Consider the following 21047-nt stretch of genomic DNA (forward strand, 5'->3'; position numbering starts at 1 on the left):
TGGAAGTGGTCAATTGTATTTCATAATCTGGGGGTATTGCAGACAGGAACTACCCGCAGCTTGCTAGTGTAAATTCTTCCTCAGAACACATTTTTTCATGCAAATAGTAGAGGGGAATTCGGTGGAAATTTATTATATTCTCAAGGTATCCATTGTTACTCTTAGGTTTTGGATATTTCTATGCCCCCACCCCACCTTCCCCCCCCCCCCCCCCAAAAAAAAAAAAAAAAAAAAGAAGAAAAAGAAAAAGAAAAAAAAGAGGAAAGATAAAAAAAGAGAAAAAAAAAACATAGTAAAAAAGAATTTATTTTTTTTACCCCTCAATCAAATGAGAAGATAGTTTATATGTGGTTTAGGTGAAAAGGGAAAGTGTTCTATAACATAATGCCTTTCTCATTGTTCACAGTTGTTAATTTAGATTCCAGGCCTTCAATGACAAGCATAGGAGTAATATTCCATTTATTTTGAAGTTCAAACCTTTAAGCACTGATTTCTTTCCTCTCTATTGGATGCCAAACTTCATACTCAACCTTTACTGCATGCAAAAGTGATTTGCATTTCATAGGAGACTGTTTTCCCCCCTTATGAAGACAGAAGATTACATAGGAAGAGCCTGAGTGATGCAGGCAGGATGAAAGACAGCCTGCCGGTCTGGGTCCTAATCATAGATTAACAAAGCAGAAGTTTGGTAGCTTGAAATTCAGATATAAAATTATGAATAGAAATGTAATTCAGATCTGAAAACAAATAAGTTGAAATATTTCTTGACCTTATTTACCTTATAATACATATATGCTCCTAATTGAATTAAATTCAAATAGGTGTGAATTGATGTAAATACTTAGATTTATTGGACCAATTCCATTCTATATCGGAATCTGAAAGAAAAAATTTCATATTTCAAAGTTATCATGGTGTATGAATTAAATTTTAAACCTTTGATCTGCATCATGACTTTTTTTAACATTATTAATAATGATTGAATTGTATCTTCCCATAGATCACAAATCAGAGCCACTTATTAGTTCTCATTTGTAATTCTAACAGAATCTAGGTAAAAGTAACATGGAGGAAGAAAGTATAAGAAAGAAGGGAAGAATTAGAATAGCAAAGTTGCTATGAAGATGGAAATCGGATTCTAAGAAGATATTAAAATAGAAAGAGGTTAATGGCAAAGTAGATTTTGGAAGAAGAAATAGAGAACAATAATGTAGTCCTAGATTGGTAGTGTTGCGTGTGAAAACCTCCGATGCTTGGTTCGCCCGTGGATGAACCTGCAAAAACCAAGCAATGAGCGCAAGAGGGCCGGTGTGGCTCCGGCCTAGGACTCTCCGATGCTCAAGTCAGGTCTCCAACGCGACAGCGTAACTGCGTAGTAGAAAGCCAGATCAGGAATAGTGCTCCATACCTGGGTATTTATAGAGTAAGGAGGAGATGAGACGGTTGGAAGAGTCCTAGTATGGTAGGAGTCCTTCTTTCGGAAGGTTCTCTCGCGTAGAGCAGAGTGGAGAGTTATTTTCGGGGTCGGACTCTTATTAAGGTAAGAGTCCATGTAGAGTGCGATTCCGTGATGCGCTAGGATCGTGGCTCGGTCCTTATCTCGTGATTCTCGGGATGTGCTGACGTGGCCCGGAGATCCCCGGTGGGGTGCTATGGGAGCTTCAATGGAGGAGGGCTCGGCCTACGAGGTCGGCCCATGGGGTCGGCAATGGAGGTCGGCCCGGGAGGTTGGTCTCGGCCATGAGCTCGGCTAAGAGTCTATGGCTGACCCGTACAATCTCGGCCTCAGCCACCGGCTAGCTCGCTCCACTCAGGCTTTGTCAGGTGACTTATCGGAGATGGGGTCGGCCCGATTTCCTGCTCGGCCCAACTCTGTTCTCGGACTGAGGTCGGGTCGGCCACGTGGCAGCCTCCGATAGGTGGGATGTTTTATGCCTCATCAGGTAGGAGACCAACTAGGAGCCAGTAAACCGGGATCTGTTATGAACAGGTGGATCGGCTTTGTCAAAATAGGGTTTTTGGTGAAATTAGTGTTAGGGTTAAGGTTTGATGTTAGGGTTAAGTTAAGTCAAGGTAGGGGAGTCTAACAATGAAGGTCTTGAGATGTTTTAATGGAGGGAAGTATGCTGATTTGAATTAACAGCAATATAGGGTTAGGGTTTTGGATTTCTGAAAAGAGTAAAATTAGGGAATCTAGGGTTTATAGTAGGAGGATGGGGCTAGGGTTTGGATCGAGTGCTATAGGGGCAGGGGTAGAGAGTTCGATCTAAAAAAGGAGGGATTTTGCTGTCTGGTTTGGTATGGGGAAAATTTAGGTTATGGGATTGATGTTCAGAGATGGAGGGGATGTTAGGGTTTGGTGGTTTGGAGGATTAGAAGAAGAAGGATGGGGGTAGGGATGCTTCCAACTTACTTGTGATGACAGAAAGTTATTGGCAGCAGCTTGTTGATGGAGAAACTTGAATAAAAATTAAATCTTTGACTGAAACTAGAAAGTAGAACTTGAAGATAACCACCCGGGCTTCACACCGTAAGGTGTCGATTGGATCAAACACCAATCCCACCAGTCTTGATCACACACAAGACAATCTTCAGCAATTAAGAACAAGTTGCAGAGCAGCAGCTCAAAAGAGAGATTTTTCAAAATTCAGAGGTGAGAATAACCCCCCACCAAATTGTTTTATTTATAGTGGCTATAGGCCATATTCCTAATCAGCCTAGGAGTGTAAAAGCTCTTAGTCGATTCTAATTACACTTCACAACCTCTCTCAAATTCGTGGAGAGGTGTGGACCCAACTTATAATGAAAGGTGACTCAAGGCACTTAAATTGAACCTCTGGTTCAAACTAGTTTTGGACCGGTTCAATTTAAAATACTAAAACATGAAAATAAACTAAGTATAGAGTTAACCTCGTATGCAACCTATGTTCCCCTACTTTGGGTTCATAAAAATGTCCTATTACATTGAAAACCCATGGGACCAAAGGCCCAACATGTATAGAACCTAACCCTAGGCTTATTCCCATCATAATAAGCCTCTTTTGGTGAAATATCTGCATCAAACAGACATGTTGGATTTAAGACAGATGATTCCTGAAATTGTAAAACAGATATGAAGCAAGAATGTCATTCTAAAAGATGGGAGAGATAGGAAAGAAGGGAATAAGAGTAGACGGGCGGGGCAGAGGGGGGATGAGGGAGACAAAGTATGCAATTTACTTCCCTTAAACCCTAGAACTTAGGATTTGAAGGATTTTCGGATCTGCAGGATTGATTTCCGGGCACAATTGGACAAAAATAAGGAATATAACATATACAAAATAAACTGGATTATGAGAAACGATAAATGAATAACAGAGATAAAAGAAGCAACTTGAACTGAAATTGTAGAACTTAGGTTGAAAACGAATTGATGAGAAAAGGTTAGGGATAGGGTTTCTTGGAGAAAAATCGGATACTCAAAGAAGGCTGGTCTGGTACACTTGGAATTCTGGTTGAGGGACCCTAACAACGAGGCCCTTCAGTGGGTAAAATATTTTAGATTTCTCGGTTGAATAGCGGAATGTATTTGGATATCATCAAGGTTCAAGCACTCCGTGGGAGTGTAGACACTGGTTTCGACCAGCCAGAATCCGAGAGTTCCCAGGTTTTGACCATATCTCAGTCGAAACCTAGTCCTTTCTCCAGGCCAACTCAAAACCTTGATTTCGTGGCCTAAAAGTTTTTTTTTTGCCCTGGTTTTTGTTGTGCTTCCTATTTTTGACATTTTGAACCCAATCCATGCATTAGTTTCATAGAGAGACAACAACAACAACTCAGCCTTATCCCAACTTAATGGGGTCGGCTACAAGGATCTTAGTGAAGACAAGATAATACAGATAAAAGAAAAGGAACACAAACTAGGGTCGGCTACGTGGATCCTTTCTCTCCAATCAGCCTTGCCATGTCTTGAAACTAGCTTTCTTAGTCTTGATGGCGGCTTGGACCTCATCATCCCACCACCAAATCTCTCTAATGGAATGACATTTTCCTTTTGATTCCCCTAATACCTCTTTAGCCACCTTTTTTTTTTTGGGTGAATAAAAGAATTTAATTACCAAAGGGAGAAAAAGAATTACAAGAACCCCCAAGGGGCAGCAACAAAACAAAAAACACCAAGCCAAGACCTCAGCTAAGGGGGCTGGGTCAACAAAGAGACAGAAGAGAGACCCCTAGAGACAACAATGAGCCTGTTCCTTGGGGTGTCAGAATAAGAAGAGGGAGGAGCTGACAACAGCTTCGCTTTAATTTTGAAAGAAATGGAATCCCAAATTTGCTGGTAAGTCCGAGAGTTGGAGGTCCATTTCTTGATATTGCGCTCCATCCAAATATGGTTGGGAGTTGCACAAAAGCCATCTTTCTGACTGTATCACAAATAGAGGAGCCAACAAAGTCATATCAATCCAAATCCACTCTCTAGAGAATGGAAGAATTCTTCTAGGGGCAGGCCAACATTTGATCAAAATGTCTTTCCATATGGCAGCCGATATAGGGCAGCCAAAGAAAAGGTGGTTAGAGTCTTCCACATTGTTCTAGCAGAGACAACATGTGGGGGAGACTGAGATCTGGCGAGTGCGAAGGAAAGCTTGAGTTGGAAGACAATTAGTGAAGACCCTCCATGCCGTGAAGTAGTGGCGGGGAATGTGATGCTTGAACCAAAGAAGTTTCCTCCAAGTAACAAACGGACTTTTCTGGCGAATGAAGTCCAAGGTTGCTTTAGAGGAGAAGGAGCTTGAATTAATTGACGACCAAGAAACACAATCTCCCCTACCTGTAGGTCTTCTGGAGATGGAGTGGAGATCATTCCAAATAAGATTAAGCATAGGGGCATTAGAAGAGGGGGGGGGGAGCCCAACCAGTCTGATCCAAGATGTCAGCCACCAAAGAGAGCCTATGGAGGCCGGAAGCATAAATGATTCTAGGGGTGACTGAGTGGAGGAGGATCCCCCTTGGGTGCCAGTGATCTCGCCTAAGAAAAGAAGAGAGACCATCACCAATTTGAGAGCGGATGACCTAAAGCACCAAGTGGCGGGTAGCAAGGATCTTGCGCCAAACCCAAGAAGCATCAGATGAGGCTGAGGCAGTCCACGCAGACATCTCATTCCATGTCAAATTAGTCTCTCCCTCCAAGTCCCACTTTCTTTGTTTGACTACTTTGTTAGTAAATGACTTCAAGCATTCTCCTTTCAAGTTCTACCACCTTACCTTAGGGCAATTAGGCTCGCCTAGCTTACGATCCTGCATGAGGAGACACAAATCCATGACCGCCAATCTATGTTGAGTGGTTAAGCTCTCTCCTGGGTGATGCAGTTTTGCCACCAAACTGGGCTTCTTTTCTTAGAAATAAGTCTAGAGTTGGGTTATAAACATGTTGGGCCTTTGGTACCATGGGTTTTCAATGTAATAGGTCACTTTTATGGACCTAAAGTAGGGGTACATAAGTTGCATACGGGATTAGCCCTATACTTAGTTTATTTTCATGCCTCAGTGTCTTAAACTGAACCGGTTGAACCACTGGTCCAATTTAAGTGATTTTAGAATATTCTTTTAGAATACAATCTTCTTAGCTTAAGTTATATTTTAGTGTCCACACCTCTACATAAATTTTTAGAGAGGGAGTGCTTTGTATTTAGACTCAGCCTGGGATTTCTTATTCCTCGGTTGGATAGGAATTTAGGCCTTTGGCCAATATAAATAAAGAACAATCGTGGGGCTTCTCTTTACCTCACTGTTTTATGAAATTTGCTCTTACAAACTGCTGCAACCATTCTTCTCTTGAAGACTTGCTTTGTGTGTGACCAAAGCTGGTGGGATTGGTGTTTGATCCAATCGACACCTTGCAGTGTGAAGCCCGGGTGGTTCTTTGAAGCTTTCTTTCAATTCTTTGAAGATCTCCTTCAAGTTCAAGATCAAAATTCAAAATTTATTCAAGATCCTCTAACCAACTGAGCTGCCCTCGCAACAACAGTAAGTTGGAATCATCCCCATCCCCAATCTTCTTCTTATAATCCTCTACATCCCCAAGGCCTTCTTAATCAACCAGGGAAAACACATAGTGACATGACTATTGAGGAAAGGATTGGAACTGCAGAAATATAGAAGGGAATGCTCTTTTCAAATATGAGAAACTTGAGGATACCCATTCTTCTCCTGATCCTCCAAACCACCCCAAAACACAAATTTTCCCACCCAGCTCTTGAAACCATCCCATTTCCCAAATTGCTTAACAAACCGTTCAGCTAACAACACCTTCACATAATGGAATCGAGTATTCTCTTGCCCAATTGGAATACTTGAACCAAGCTGTTTTCCCATCACCCCATTCAAACCAGAACATCCCACCTATTTTTGGAAATCATCCCATTACCCAAATTCTTCACAGGCCAATCCAACCATAAAAAACGCACCATACGTGAATTGAATTTCATTCCCTACACTAGGAATAATCAAACCAAACCCTAGCCTTAAATTCCCATCCTAAATCCTAGATCCCCGTCTTTTCCTCTTTTCCAAAACCCGAAACCCTAACCCTAACCTGCTGCCCATTCAAGTTTACATACTTCCCTCCATCAAAACATCTCAGAACCTTCACTGATGACTCCCCTGCATCAACTTGACATAACTCACATATTGAACCCTAACCCTAATTTCACCAGAAACCCTCTTTTGACCTCGCCGATTCACCTGTTCATAACAGATCCTGGTTTACTGGCTCCTAGTTTGATTATTCAAATCTTGGACTACATTACTGGGGTAACTTTATAGTCCTTAAAAAACAATCTGTCAGACCTTCTGTCTTCTGGTTAGTAATAATTCTATTTAGCTATTATGATGGCCACTTCTGTATGTGATTAAAATTCACATACTTGTGGTTTAACCCAAGTTTGATAAAGCTTTCAAACAAATCCAAGATTGCTTAAATCTGATTTATATTGAAAGAGTTATGTTCCAGCCGAACTTAATTTGGTGTGCGCGAATGCTGTTTAAAATCGCTTTGAATGGAATTAAATTTTTAGACATCAAAACAAATGAATATTTCACCGCTCTTTTGGTTTTTTGCAATGTTTTATCATATTAAGATATATGGAATTTTTAGATTTGAGAAAAAATCCTAGCATTTAAAAATTGAAAATTGCATCTACCACCGAAAATCTAGTTTTTGTTCTTGAACTACGGGGGCTGACTTTTATCTTTTTAGAATTTAATTTTTTAAGTATTTCTATTGGATTCAAATAGGGGTATTTGCTTATTTATGAATAGTATCTAAGTAATGTTTTAAACATTTATTTAAATGTTATTTGACATAAATAAGTTTTTGTCCTGGTTTCGAGTCAGGTTTCCTCAAGTTTCGATGGGGATAAGTGAATTTATATGGGTGTTCAGGGCGAAACTTGCAAAATTACTAAAATATGGCCGAAACAATGTCAAAACCATGCGAAACCCATCGAAACCATGCAACATATGGTTTTATCCTTGGTTTCGTCTCGGTTTCTTGCGAGCAGTTTCAACCGAGTTCTTGAACCATGTATATCATATAGAATGCGACAAAGCAGGATTGGTTTGAGAGATGAGAGTACATATCAAATTAAATCAAATTAAACTGAAAAAAAAAATCAGAATCCACCTATGAAGCCTTGAGAGTCCACCCTAGGACGCACTGAATCCACAGCACTGAAACATGTGAAGAACCTGAATTTATTATATCGTTCAAAGGTGTAGTGGCCATTGGCCTTGCATCTTATTTATAGACTTGCTAACAGACCTTTTCAAATTATACTCTAAACTGGAAGTCTAATAACAACAGAAATCAGCAAATAGCACCCATTGCTGGGGCATTTTCCAACTCCAACTCCAACTAGTAAAACCCAAAGAATTCAGCTAGCCTACTGAATCAAGAACTTACTCTTGCAGTCCAATTGATAACAGAAAAATAAAATTGACTCCCTACTAACCTCCTAGAATTAATTAACTACTACTGGAATTAGGAATAGCCCATGTAATAACTTCTTCCCTTCTTTCCTGTCGACCCTGCATAGAGAGGCAGCAATAATAGGGGGGGGGGGGGAGAAGAATTGTGCCTGCTGGTAGTTATCTGAGCTGCATCTCACATTTTAGCGAATGAATTTTCATTATCAAAAATCTACTTTCGCAGGTTCAAAGTCAATACAGCCTTATTTATAAGCTCAATAATCAGGTTAGCCTTATTTATAAAATCTAAAACAAGGTAATCATATTCTTACGTAAAAGCTTAACTTATAATGGGACTCTTTAAGATACTCTCTATCAGACTTTTAGACTCCTAACTGACCCTTTTAAAATAACCCCTCAGAAAATAAACTTGATATAAAACATCTACACAACTTTACCTCTGGCTAGGCCCACACAGTCAAACTAAGGCAAGAATGAGACCTCAAAAAGAATTCTTCTAAATTTAAAAGTCATTACATGCTACATAATACAGAGATAGGTGATGCAGCTCCAAGAAGGAAGAAGAAGAAGAAGAAGAAGAAGAAGAAGAAGCCCTGAGCTTAGGGCTTGAATAGGGAGCCTTAGATTAGGATTATTATTTTCCATACTTAGTTTATTTTCCTGTTTTTAGATTGAACCGGTTTAGAATTGGTTGCATCCAATTGGTTCAATTGGTCTAATTTAAGTGAAGTGTTCCTATTGGTTAATAGGTCCTTATATCCTATTGGCTAATATGGAATCTTCTTTTAAATTAGTTGTTTTAAGTTAGATTCTTTTATTTTAGTAGGGGTTGTTGTGTCTTTTTCTTTTAAAAGATTTAAGTTGTTTTTATTTTGTCCCACCCTTCCACGATTTTGTGAGGGAAAGGACTTTATTTTGTATTAGGACTTGGCTTCAAGCCATATTATAAATAATAAAATCGTGGAGGGCTCCCCCACATAGAATCTTGAATTAAAAAAGTCTCTTTTGCTGCTGGCCGATTGCTGCTGCTGCTGTTCCCGCTCCTTTGAGTGTGCATCCTTGTGGATTTCAAGGTGGAAAGGGTGGGTGGATTCCTGCGACTCCTTACGCCGTGACGACTGGGAGGATCTCTCTCTGAAGGTGGTTTCATCCTTCATCATTTAAGCTGCTACCGGTGGATTCTAGTGGTAAGTTTGAGTTTAATTTCTGTTCTTTTTCATTCCTTCTCCTTCCCCATTCGATCCCTTTATTTTCTGTTTTAATTTCATAAACCCTAGTGTTCTAAATTCAGTCCAGCCATATCCTATCATCCAAATTCCTCCAAACTTCAGACACAGCATCACTACATCAACCCCTCCACTCGACCTAGCCTGCTGCCTCATCTTCAATAGCTAAACCCTAATTCCCCTTCATCTCCACTAAACCCTAAATAGTCAAAAACCTGTTCTGACCTAATTAGCCATTCAATTCAGCCCATATTACAGTCGAACCTTCCCCTTACTGTTTAGAAAACTCGACCTTAGTCCCAGCCCTTAGGTCCTACTCAAAACCCTAGTTTTGATAATTTTTCTTAATTTTTAAAACCTGAAACCCTAACCCTAAATCTGCAGAATTATAAAACCTAATCAAATCTTGTTTTTTTTGTATCAAAATAATTCCCTAGGCCTGCTGATCATTACCATATATTACTTTCATCCATAACCCTAGCCTAAACCCTAAATTTGCCCTAAACAGCCCCAAACTGCCTAGCCAAACCAGCAGTCTTGTTTGGTGATCCTATTACCCTGGTTCCTAGTGGGGCTACTCCTACCTAGGACTACATTAATACCCCCTTAATAAAACTCTTATCTGATGACAGAAATAGAAGATCAAACCAATGGATCTTCTTAAGTGGATGCTTTGGCATCATTGATGGCTACAAGCCTCATAGCATCTAGAGCTTGACAAATTTTGTCAATGGTCAACCAATGGGAGGGGCCGGAGAATATTTCTGCCTCATTGACTCCCTCCTTGGCAAGCTCATGAGTGAGGCAATTGGCTGTCCTAGTGTTGGATTGTATGGGCCAGAATACCGTGGGGGTATTCTGGATATTTTCTTCTTTTCTATTATGTGTACAGCCATGTCGGCTATGTTATGGGCAGTTTTGTCCTTTATTATTTGACTCTTTATTATAAATACATAGCTTGGGGTCTGCCTTAGATTATTCAAGCAATATTCCCTAATTCATATCTATTAACATGGTATCAAAGCAGGTTACGAATTAGGGCCTTCCCTTCTCTGTCATTCTCGATTTCTCCTTCCTCTCTCTTTCATTCTCGATTTCTTCTTTCCTCCTCTCTTCTTTTGTTCTCCAATAAGGGCAGCACTGATGAGGTGATCTAAAGATCCAGATGCTGCCCTCCTTACCTCATTCATGATTGACAATTAAAATTCTGCTTGATAGAAAATTGCTGCCTCTCTGCGGTATTTGCATCCTTCAAGTTTCTTTGGATTGATCCTCTCTACAGTACAAGGGCTCGATTCACTTTTTGAAGTGCAAGAACTGCAGGGGAATTCTTGTGTAGGCTTCTATCTCTTCTCCATTGACCGATTTTTTAAAAAATTCTGGTTTTTCCCAAAACCCGAAAAATATCAATCTTGGTGCTGCTGGTCTCTGTTGAAGCTGATCTTTGGTAGGGTTCTTCTCCACTCCTACAGGCACACTCAACCTCAGTTTCAGCTCCATCCATTAAGTTTTTGGCCCCCTTTCCCCCTATATCGATCTCAACAAAAACGGGGTTTATTCCAAAACCTTGATAAAATCGATCTAGGGGTTTGGCTCATCTGCTGCTGCTGATTTTTGGAGACATTTATTCTCCCATTGCAAGGGGATTCTCCTCCAATTTTCAACTCTTAACTTGAAGGAATTCTTGAGTTTCTCATCACCACAGCCCTTCTCTGCGATTTGGGTTTCTACTGCATTATGGGTGACTCTGAAGTCTCTATTGGCACTTCTGCTACTGATGAACTTGGTAGGCATGACAACTATGACCTTCTCCCTAATCCTATCAAACTAGATGGGAGCAATTATCTGATTTGGTCTCGCTCTGCATACTTTGCTATTGCTGGCCGTGGACTTACTGGCCATATTGATGGTACTACTACTATACCGACTGCACCTGGCCCTCTCTTAACTAGGTGGAACTGTGGATCGATACTTGGCCCGTCTGGTTGCAAAGGGATTTACTCGGACATATGGAGTTGACTACCAGGAGACCTTTGCACCAGTAGCAAAGCTCAACACTATAAGAGTGTTATTATCTTGTGCTGTGAATCTTGGATGGGATCTTCAGCAGTTGGATGTGAAGAATGCCTTCCTCCACGGAGAACTGGAGGAAGAGGTATATATGGACATTCCTCCAGGCTTTTCAGGTAATACTACCAAGGGCAAGGTGTGTAAATTGAAGCGTGCTCTTTATGGGTTGAAGCAGTCTCCTAGAGCTTGGTTCGGCAGGTTTTACAAGGCTATGATTTCTGTGGGATATAAGCAAAGCAATGCTGACCATACCTTGTTCATCAAATGAGTTGGTGACAAGGTCACTATCCTCATAGTCTATGTTGGTGACATTGTTGTAACCGGAAATGATGGTGATGAGATCAACAAACTGAAGCTTTTCCTTGGCCATGAGTTTGAAATAAAGGATCTAGGACCTCTAAAATATTTTATAGGGATAGAGGTTGCCTGATCTTCAAAGTGCATCTTTCTTTCTCAAAGAAAATATATCCTAGATCTATTGTCTAACACTGGACTGTTGGGGTGTCACCCTTCAGTTACTCTTATGGAGGCTTCTGCAAAACTCAAGGAGAAAGAAGGTGAACCTGTTGACAAAGGTCGTTATCAACGATTGGTGGGCAAACTAATCTACCTCTCTCATACACGACCAGACATTGCCATTGCAGTGAGTTTGGTAAGCCAATTTATGCATGATCCTTATTCCTCTCATATGGAGGCAGTTCTTCGCATCTTGCGATATTTGAAGTCTGCTCCAGGAAAAGGAATACTTTTATCTCCTAATGGCCATGTGAAGGTTGAGGCATACACAGATGCCGATTGGGTTCTCTCTACTGACAGGAAGTCCATTTCTGGCTATTGTTCTTTTGTGGGTAGAAACCTTGTCACATGGCGTAGCAAAAAGCAGAATGTTGTGGCAAGGTCCAGTGCTGAAGCAGAGTTTCGTGCGATGGCACAAGGAATCTGTGAACTTTTGTGGCTTAGGGGATTGTTGTAGGATATTGGTGTTGCTGTCCATCTTCCAATGATGCTATATTGTGATAATAAAGCTGTCATTAACATTGCTCATAACCTTGTCTAGCATGAACGTACTAAGCATGTGGAGGTTGATCGTCATTTCATCATGGAGAAGCTTGAAGCCGGACTCATCTGTGTTCCCTTTGTGAAGTCCGCTGATCAGTTGGCCGATGTATTCACTAAGGGATTGAGTGGCAAAGTGTTTCATCCTATTTTAGTCAAGTTGGGCATGCATGACATATATGTACCAACTTCAGGGGGAGTGTTGGATTGTATGGGCCAGAATACCGTGGGGGTATTTTGGACATTTTCTTCTTTCTATTATGTGTACAGCCATGTAGGCTATGTTAGGGGCAGTTTTGGTCCTTGTATTATTTGACTCTTTATTATAAGTACATAGCTTATAGTTTGCCTTAGACTATTCAAGCAATATTCCCTAACTCATATCTGTTAACACCTAGGCCTACAGCTGAATGAGATATATCCAGTAATGTTGCAAGTTGACGGGCATCCCAAATCGCATGAAGCAATCTCCATGAACTGCTGTCACCAAGAGTAGCTATCCAGTAAGGTTCCATGTGGATAATGAACTTACCAATCAGAAACAAAATCAATCCTATTTAATCCATGCCTTGATAGGGTCGCCCATTTCATTGGACTGGAAATTCCCATGCAAAATTTTCCTTAGCTTTTGCTAAAGCATCAGTCTTTGAGTATCTAACGTTTCCTGAAGGATGAATGGTGCAATCCCGGGGTTCTGAAACCCCGTTTGGGTTTGCTATGGGCCCACACAATGAATAGAAAGCTCAAATCAAAGTATTAGTGGCAAAACTGTAAATAAATTAAAATTTGTAAGAGAGTGGTAATGCTGTAAATAAAGGGAATCTTAAGGGGTAACTTAGTAGTTAGATGAGAGGAAGGGATTGGAAGGGAATTACAATAAAAAAGGACAAGGACAAACTTGGAAGCGAAGTTAATTAAAGGATAAAACAGAATAAAGAGGAAAGGGGCAATTTGGGAAACAAGGAAAAAATAAATAAATAAAGAAACAAAAGGGAAATTGTGGGGTAAGGTGTAGGGGGGTTGTCTTGTTCTTCCTTAAGAAAGGAGAAGGCGGTAGAACAGAACTTGCTTTGATGCAGAGAACTCTCTTCTATGAACACCAATCGGATTGAAACTTTAGGATTAATTAGTTAACCCCTATGCCTCTTAGGACACCCAATACAAAACCAAATCATCAACCAGCAGATCAATATTGAACTTCTGGATTCAGACCAGGTGGACAAAGTAGTTGCAGGCCTGGTTTGCAGGTTGGTTCCCAATAACAAAGGAAGCTTTGGGTCTGGGACTTGGAGGGTTGAATCGCCAATGGGCAAGTAAACTACACCCACAGTATGAAGGAAAACAGAAGAGGGATGAGAGAGATCGAACAAATCTCTCACAGCTCTGCTAGTTCGATCATAGAAGGAAAAAAAAGAAAAGAACACAACCTTAACAAGGAATAGAGAAGAATAATAAAAAAGAGTGAAGTAGATCGTTCCTGGAAGGGAGGAGGAGAGAGGGAAGAGAAGGGAGAGAGAGCATACAATGACCAGCAGGCCATGTATTTTAGAACCCATTTAGGCTGGTTCCGTTTCAGCTTGGGTTTCCAAACCTGGTCGTATTGGTCCAACCACTCTAGTGCCATTGCATCAATGAACCATCAAAACAGGTGAAATATTGAAATAGTGAGACCTTTGAGAGGGGGGGGGGGAGGAATTGACTTAGTAAACTCCCTCAATGTGAAACACTTATCAAAGTCCAGAGCAAGGTTCAAGAAGTTGGTTTTGACCAAGGTTTCTTTCGCGAAATCACCAAATTTTGGTCGAGACTGAACATATTTCGGTGGTCTAATGACCATATTTTGGCCCGAAACTTTATGGAGACCCTAATTAAGCATCCTTAAACACAATGGAGCCTATAGATTGTTAAAAAACACACTCAAAATTTTAGTTTGGTTTCGTACCCTATGTTGGCAGTGTATGATTGTATATTTCTCAACTATAGTCGATGCTACGCATATTTAGTACTATAACATTCAAAAGTAAATGAAAACAACTAATAAAATATGCAATTGCAATTTACAAATGGAGAAATCATTTAATTAAATGTCAAAATGTTACAACTTACACCTACAAGTACACCATACACGTATAAATGTACAAGTGTTACAACTTTAACTCCATATGTGAACAGTCAACCACCAAGTATGAACCTTTTTTTTTCTCCAAAAATTTGTTGCAAGAAAATTAAATTTTAAACCAGAAAATAAAAAAATTATTTCAGAGCAGAAAATTAAGTCTGACTCCGTGAGTCATAGATCTGCCTATGATATCTAACAAATAAAAAATTGAAGCCTAACCACTACGTATTTATCGGGTTTTTTTTATTGACTTTAGGGAAAAAATGGTATACCTCAAACTGTGAATCTTCATGAAATCTAGCTGAAATGCACGAAATCTTCGTAGTAGATGTGTTGTAGAAGCCTCCAACATGTTGTTCCACCAAAATTTGCAAGTGGAATGGCCAAAAAGCTCAAAAGCAAGGGGTTGGAGTTGAATTCGTAGGTTTCTATCGAAATATGCCGAAATGGGTTGAAACAGCGACCCATTCCAACCGAGATTGGGTATTTAAATCAAATGTATGTACCGTTTTGGCGGTACGAAACTGAAATGCTGAAACAGTATGAAATTTTGGCCGAAACTATCAAGTTTTGGTCAAAATATTGCATGCCTATAGAGTCACATGCAGTTTTGTTTTGGCGAAGGTTGAAACTGAAATATTTCGTGAGATCTCGAACCATGGTTCAGAGATAACTGGTTGAGTTTGGAACAGGTTTAACTAATACTGAGGCTGATTGATGCAGGCCAATCAGACCAGCCTGTTGGTATTGGGCGCAATAAAGTAAAGGTAGGATAGAAAAGGAAGATCCTAATCTAACAGCTAATATGGGACAGATCTGATCCTAGATGTAAGGGTTCAGATTTCATGTTAAGTATGGCCAGAATTTGATATGTTAGATCTTAGACTTATTTTTGACGGTTAAAATAACCAGAACTTTGAAAATCGATTAAGATAATTTCAGCCTAAAACTAGATATCTATAATAATAATGGGGAAGAGAAGATGGGAGAAAAATTAGGAATAAAGACAAGAGATGCCAATAGCGTAAGGGGGAGAGAAATTCTAGCAAGGTGTGATCTGAACAAGGAATTCTAGATTTGAAGAGAGCCACCTGGCTATTGCAAAAGCATTGGTAAAAACCAAAACTTGCTAAACAAATCTAAATAAAAATCCACTTTCGATTGTGGGCCATTTTACGTTTTTATGGAAAGGAAAAACAAATTACTTTTCTAACTAGGACTCTGGATTTTTGTAGCCCTGCTTACAAATTTTAATTGTAACACATGACGAGGAGTGAATAAAATAAAATATTTAAAAAACAAACTTTGATGGACACTCCCCTCTAACAGTTAGATGACCTGATTTAAATAACCAGAAATTTACTACTCTCCCTCCCAAAAAAATAAATAAATAAATAGTGAACTAACAAATCTTCCCCTTTACAGAAATATCTGATCTAATAATCTGTGGAGCAAATCTTAGCATCCTTTTGGCATCTTGTGTTTCTCCTCCCTATTACTCACTGGCTTCGTGAAATAACTGGGACAGGGCCCTGGAAGGCAGAAGGCCACACAGGGCACAGCCCACTTGGTCTTTTTGTATATCAAAGTTGACCTTACCCTGTAAGAGTCATACCAAACCCCAAATAGGGGCAGACACCAAATTGACAGGCCATAATCCATCTGTAATCAAGTCGATGATTTTCTGAGTCGATCTCTCTTTTCCATGGAGATCTTTTGTTTTCTTTTGGGATGAGTGAAGATCCCATCAACTTCTCTAAAAATGGTAGGAAAAATGCCGAGTAGCCAACTAACGAAGTAAGTCTCCTCATGAGTAAACTTCCCCCACTAATGGAGCAAATTTTGGGGGTGGAGGAGGAGAAAATGAGGTCTCACTTTAGTTATCAAACTTCATCCTGCCATAAAATGAAGGAGCAAATGAATTCCATTTCTGGGACTTATGTTTTGTCGTTTTGCCAGTTGAGTGGCAATAAGAGGGAAGAAACTAAGAGCAACAATATGATGGGGACCTTATATTTGTTCTTTGTTTTATGTACATGCTGTCATACCATAATTTTTGTCCTTGCATGGAAAACAACTAAGTTGACAATCAAGTATTATTCTTCTTCTGGTAATAATGATTGTGCTTGTTGATGCCTTTGATTAGTTTTGGACATTAACAGCTTCTGTTTGCCTTTAGTTAATACTATCGTCAGCATAAGTTCTCTAGATACTATCTTATATATGATGCCCTGCACATTGTCTCATAAAATCTCAATTCTTGCCTAGACCTGAGAATATGTCAATAACCATTTCCTCTTTACAATAAGTCAAAATATGTTATATTAAAAGTGGGCAAGACACTCCTCACAAAAAGGGGGAAAATCCCTAAGGAAAACATTACTTGGGTTACTCCTGAAGATATCATTATTACTCGAGTAATAGAGTTCCTATTTAACAACTAGCAAAAGTTCAGTAGAATCTTTTCTGCCATTAGCTTTCACAACTCCAATGAAGGTGAATGGCCCAGGTGCTACATGTTTTTGTGCTCTGCCTGAAGTGGATGCTATTGCAGTCTCTAGTTTATTTTACCCTAGAATGTTGTTTCTGACAATGTAAACCAAATAACTCCTTGTAACTGAGGTATTTGGATTTAATGTATTTACCTTGGTGCAACGGTAAGGTGCTCCATTGTGACCTAACGGTCATGGGTTCAAGTCTGGAAACAGCCTCTTTGCGAAAGCAGGGGTAAGGCTTCGTACATCATGACCCTCCCCAGACCCCGCAGTGGCTGGAGCCTCGTGCACTGAGTACACACTTTTTTTTTAGATTGCTTAGGATAACAATGTATTGGAACAATAGTGGCCATAAAAACACTCAATGTTTTTAAAGGTTATTCTAATTTCTTCATATGTCATATTCATTTTGGCTTACATGTTCAGTTGTTTGTGGCATACAATAAATTCATTATTGTTTTTTTTGCAGGTTACTAGCAATATTTTGTGTAATTAACATGTTAAATTATGTTGATCGAGGAGCGATAGCAAGCAATGGTGTGAATGGGAGTATACGGACGTGCACAGACAGTGGTATATGCACTTCGGGTAGCGGAATTCAGTAAGATATATTTGGAGGTTCCTATTTATTTTTATTATTTTTTTACTCATACTTTTGTTGCTATTGAGGAGACCAAACTTTTTTGCTTAAGCCCCCTCATGAATCCTTTCTTCCATTCCTCTCACATGATAGACAGTGAACTGTGATGATTCCTTATGCCATGTATTGGCTTCTTAATTTTCCATTCTTATATTATCTATTAGTGCAAGAAAACAGGATTTCATAGTATCTTCGTAACAAATATAAGATATAAATTGATGCCTGGTTATGAGGCACTGAATATAGAAAAACAAAATCAGCGATTCATTTCTACTTGCTTAACCATGGTAGTCAAATATCAGATGAGGGACCACAGCAACCAAATACAGTATGTGTATCTGCTTGCTTGCTTGTGGTTCATATATTGTGGATGCGCTTGTAATTATCATCTTATCAATGCTATTTTAACATAAACCAGTGCTAATAAAAACGCTTGTAATTATCATCTTATCAATGCTATTTTAACATAAACCAGTGCTAATGAGACTTCTCATTTACAAATCACTGGTTGATCATACTGTATTCAGAATTGGACCCTAGGGTTGCCCTTCGACTGCCCTATCCTGAACAGGTAGGTCAGGAAATATGGGTGATCTCTCCTATGAAATGTAGCATTGTTTGCTCACCATATATATATATATTTTTTGGGTTTAACTTATAAATTTTAGTTTCTCTTAACAAATCCCACCTTTAAGTCAACTTCTTATCATTCTACTGCTGCTTACAGGGGAGATTTTAACTTGAACAATTTTGAGGATGGAATTCTGTCTTCTGCTTTCATGGTTGGACTTCTGATAGCTTCCCCAATATTTGCATCCCTGGCAAAGAGGTAATGTCTTCTCCCAGTGCACCTATAAGGCTATAACACAGCTTCCATGGCCGTTAAGCTTTTAAGAGGTAATAGTTATTGTTACTTAACAGTATCTTTATCAAAATAATTATTGGAAAAGGGGAAATGTATAAGAATAGATGAAAAACAGTGCATTTTGACATAATTTAAGGAAAGTCCCTAATACTGATGTAGAACTCCAAATAATTGATGTTAGAACAGCCTAGCTGTGGGCTTGGTTTAGTTTTGGGCCTGAGTAGTGGTCTTATTTCTCTTTTCTTGTTAATATCTTTTATATTTTTATGTACGGGATGTCATATATACAATATCCCTAATTTCTCTATTTTATTCTTGTTAGTAGGAATTGAAATCTTTTAGGTTTCGTTTGAAAACACTTCTGTTCCGCGGGAGTATTTCTGAGCCAGAAGTGTTCTTTTCCTTTTTGGTTTCTATTCTCGGGGATCACTTCTGCAGGGTAGAAACATGTTTGTTAACATTGCTTAAGAAGTGTTTCTTAAACAGAAAAGAAACAGAAATGTGTTTGGAAGGCACAATAGCAGAAACACTTCTCTTTCTTGAGTTAGAAAACATGGGAAACCAGAGACGACTTGCATTTATGTTCTGAGAACTTGTTTCTCCGCTCTACTAAAAACGTGGCCTTGTTGAAGTTAATGGATTGGACAGAAATGTTTAGAATTTAACCAAGAAAGCCCTCGTTCACTGAAACTGTAACTGAATAGATAAACTCAGAAGACAAAGTAGATAAATGATTATTCACTGAAAATGAATAGATGAACTTAGACGACAAAGCCGTTACCTGCAATTCTCTTTTAACGGCAGCATGTTGGGATTACCCTCACAGACATTCCCGAGCTTATCTTGAAACTGAGTAATCAATTGGGAAATATCTCCCTCGTATTGAGATTGCTGAAATTCACCTCCTGCGCACAGCTGCACATGCATAGCCCTTGTCGTGGTATCACTTCTGAACTTGGTCCTGAATTCTCTTTTGTAACCTGGCATTGACCTTCCCTTTCTCCCTTAGCATCTGCAAGATCTCGCAATGAACAGGGAGTGGTAACAGACACGGGGCCTTGCCCTCTCCATTCTCCTCTTATAATCCTTCTCCTGACTCTGGGAATTCTCCAGTTTCTCCTTGTCATTCATGTTAGGGTCCATCTCCACGGGCTTGGTTTGCAGTATCAAACCAACATTGATGCAATGGAAGGAGTAGTCTCGGTAAAGAAAATCGTGATACCGAGGGTTCCATAAACCGCCACCATCATCATCGCCACCGTTGCCATTCCAACCCCGACAACCAGCCCGCCACCTCCATCGACTGATCCATCGTTGTCAGGGCCATGACTGGTGGGAGTGAGAAGAGGGGTAGAGGAAGAGAGGTGGAAGAGGAGACCAATGGTAACGGAAAAAGCTAGGGTTTTAGGGAGAGTGCGGAAGGTTTTAGATATAGGGAAGCAACTTGAGGGGTTAGGAAGAGGAAGAGAAGTGGAGGAGTGATTGCATTTGATGGTGGTTGAAGGAGGAGGATAGGTTGAAGCAGAGGGGTGAGAGACGGACGAGATGGCTACTCTACATGGGGAGTTGATGGTGGTTGAAGGAGGAGTTGATAGATGGTTGAAGGAGGTTGAGAGGAGTGAGAGACGGACGAGATGGCTACTCTACATGGGGAGTTGAGGGAAGCAAGGATGGAGAACTGGAATATTTCGGTTTCGACAGAACTTTGCATGCTTTGGCTGGTCATTTCACTGGTTAGATGGCTATATTTTAGCCCAAAATTTCAATGAAACCTTAAATAAGCATTTCTAAACATATTAGAACCTTTAGATCGTAAAAAAAATACACCCAAAATTGTAGTTTGGTTTCGTACAGTAGGTTGGTAGTGTATGCCGTACCCTGCTGTATACTTTCTCAAATTAATATAACCTATTCTACGCATAGTTTAGTATTATACTATTCAAAATTCAATGAAAACAACTAAAATATGCATTAGGAATGAAGAAACACCATTTAATATTACGCAATGTCAAAGTGTTACAAGTAGTCGAGTACAAGTATACAACTAAGGTTCAAACACCCCTACTCCTACGATACCATTACTCCTACTCTATTTCAATACCACACAGCGTTCCGGGAAGGCTCAAAACCTTTTTGGAAAAAGGGTGTAGCTCTAAGTTTAAATCTTGCACAATTCTTGCTCAGTTGCGGCAATTGTCATGTAGATGCATTGTAGTAGTAGTCCTCAACATCTTGTGCCACTAAGAAATATAGGTGATTTAGCTAAAAATACCAAATCTGGGTTTTTTTTTTTGGAGTTTTTCCTTGCTAACAGGCGAAACTACTTGAAACTCTCATTGATTGAAATTGTTCTTTTATATGCACTATTTTGTACTGAAACCGAGTCAAAACCGAAATTTTGGCACTTTTGGCTGAAATTTCTGTCAAAACCCTGCATTCCTTCTATGTAACTAAGTTTTGTTTTGAATTTTGTCGAAATCAAGATATTTTGCAAAATCTCGGTGATTTCGGCTGAAATTTCAAATTATGCTCGAAACCCATGAAATGCATTGGAATTTTGACTCATTTTTATCGAAAAAGTGCTTTATATGCACTGTTTTGTACTGAA

At 39.6% G+C, this 21047-nt stretch overlaps 1 protein-coding gene across 2 annotated transcripts in view; it reads left to right on the forward strand.

Annotated features, from left to right (window-relative positions):
* Positions 1-21047, forward strand: part of LOC122662051 (probable sphingolipid transporter spinster homolog 2) — a 96461-nt gene that overhangs the window by 549 nt on the left and 74865 nt on the right. The window contains exons 2-4 of one of the 2 annotated variants that reach the window (XM_043857607.1): positions 17404-17483; positions 17523-17535; positions 18302-18403. In XM_043857607.1, the coding sequence (XP_043713542.1) occupies positions 17404-17483; positions 17523-17535; positions 18302-18403 (195 nt within the window). Of the gene's footprint in view, positions 1-17403; positions 17536-18301; positions 18404-21047 lie in introns of both variants that reach the window. The other variant, XM_043857606.1, reaches the window with a different exon arrangement.

Source organism: Telopea speciosissima, chromosome 5 (genome assembly GCF_018873765.1).
Source record: "Telopea speciosissima isolate NSW1024214 ecotype Mountain lineage chromosome 5, Tspe_v1, whole genome shotgun sequence".
In the NCBI taxonomy this organism is placed as follows: Eukaryota; Viridiplantae; Streptophyta; class Magnoliopsida; order Proteales; family Proteaceae; genus Telopea; species Telopea speciosissima.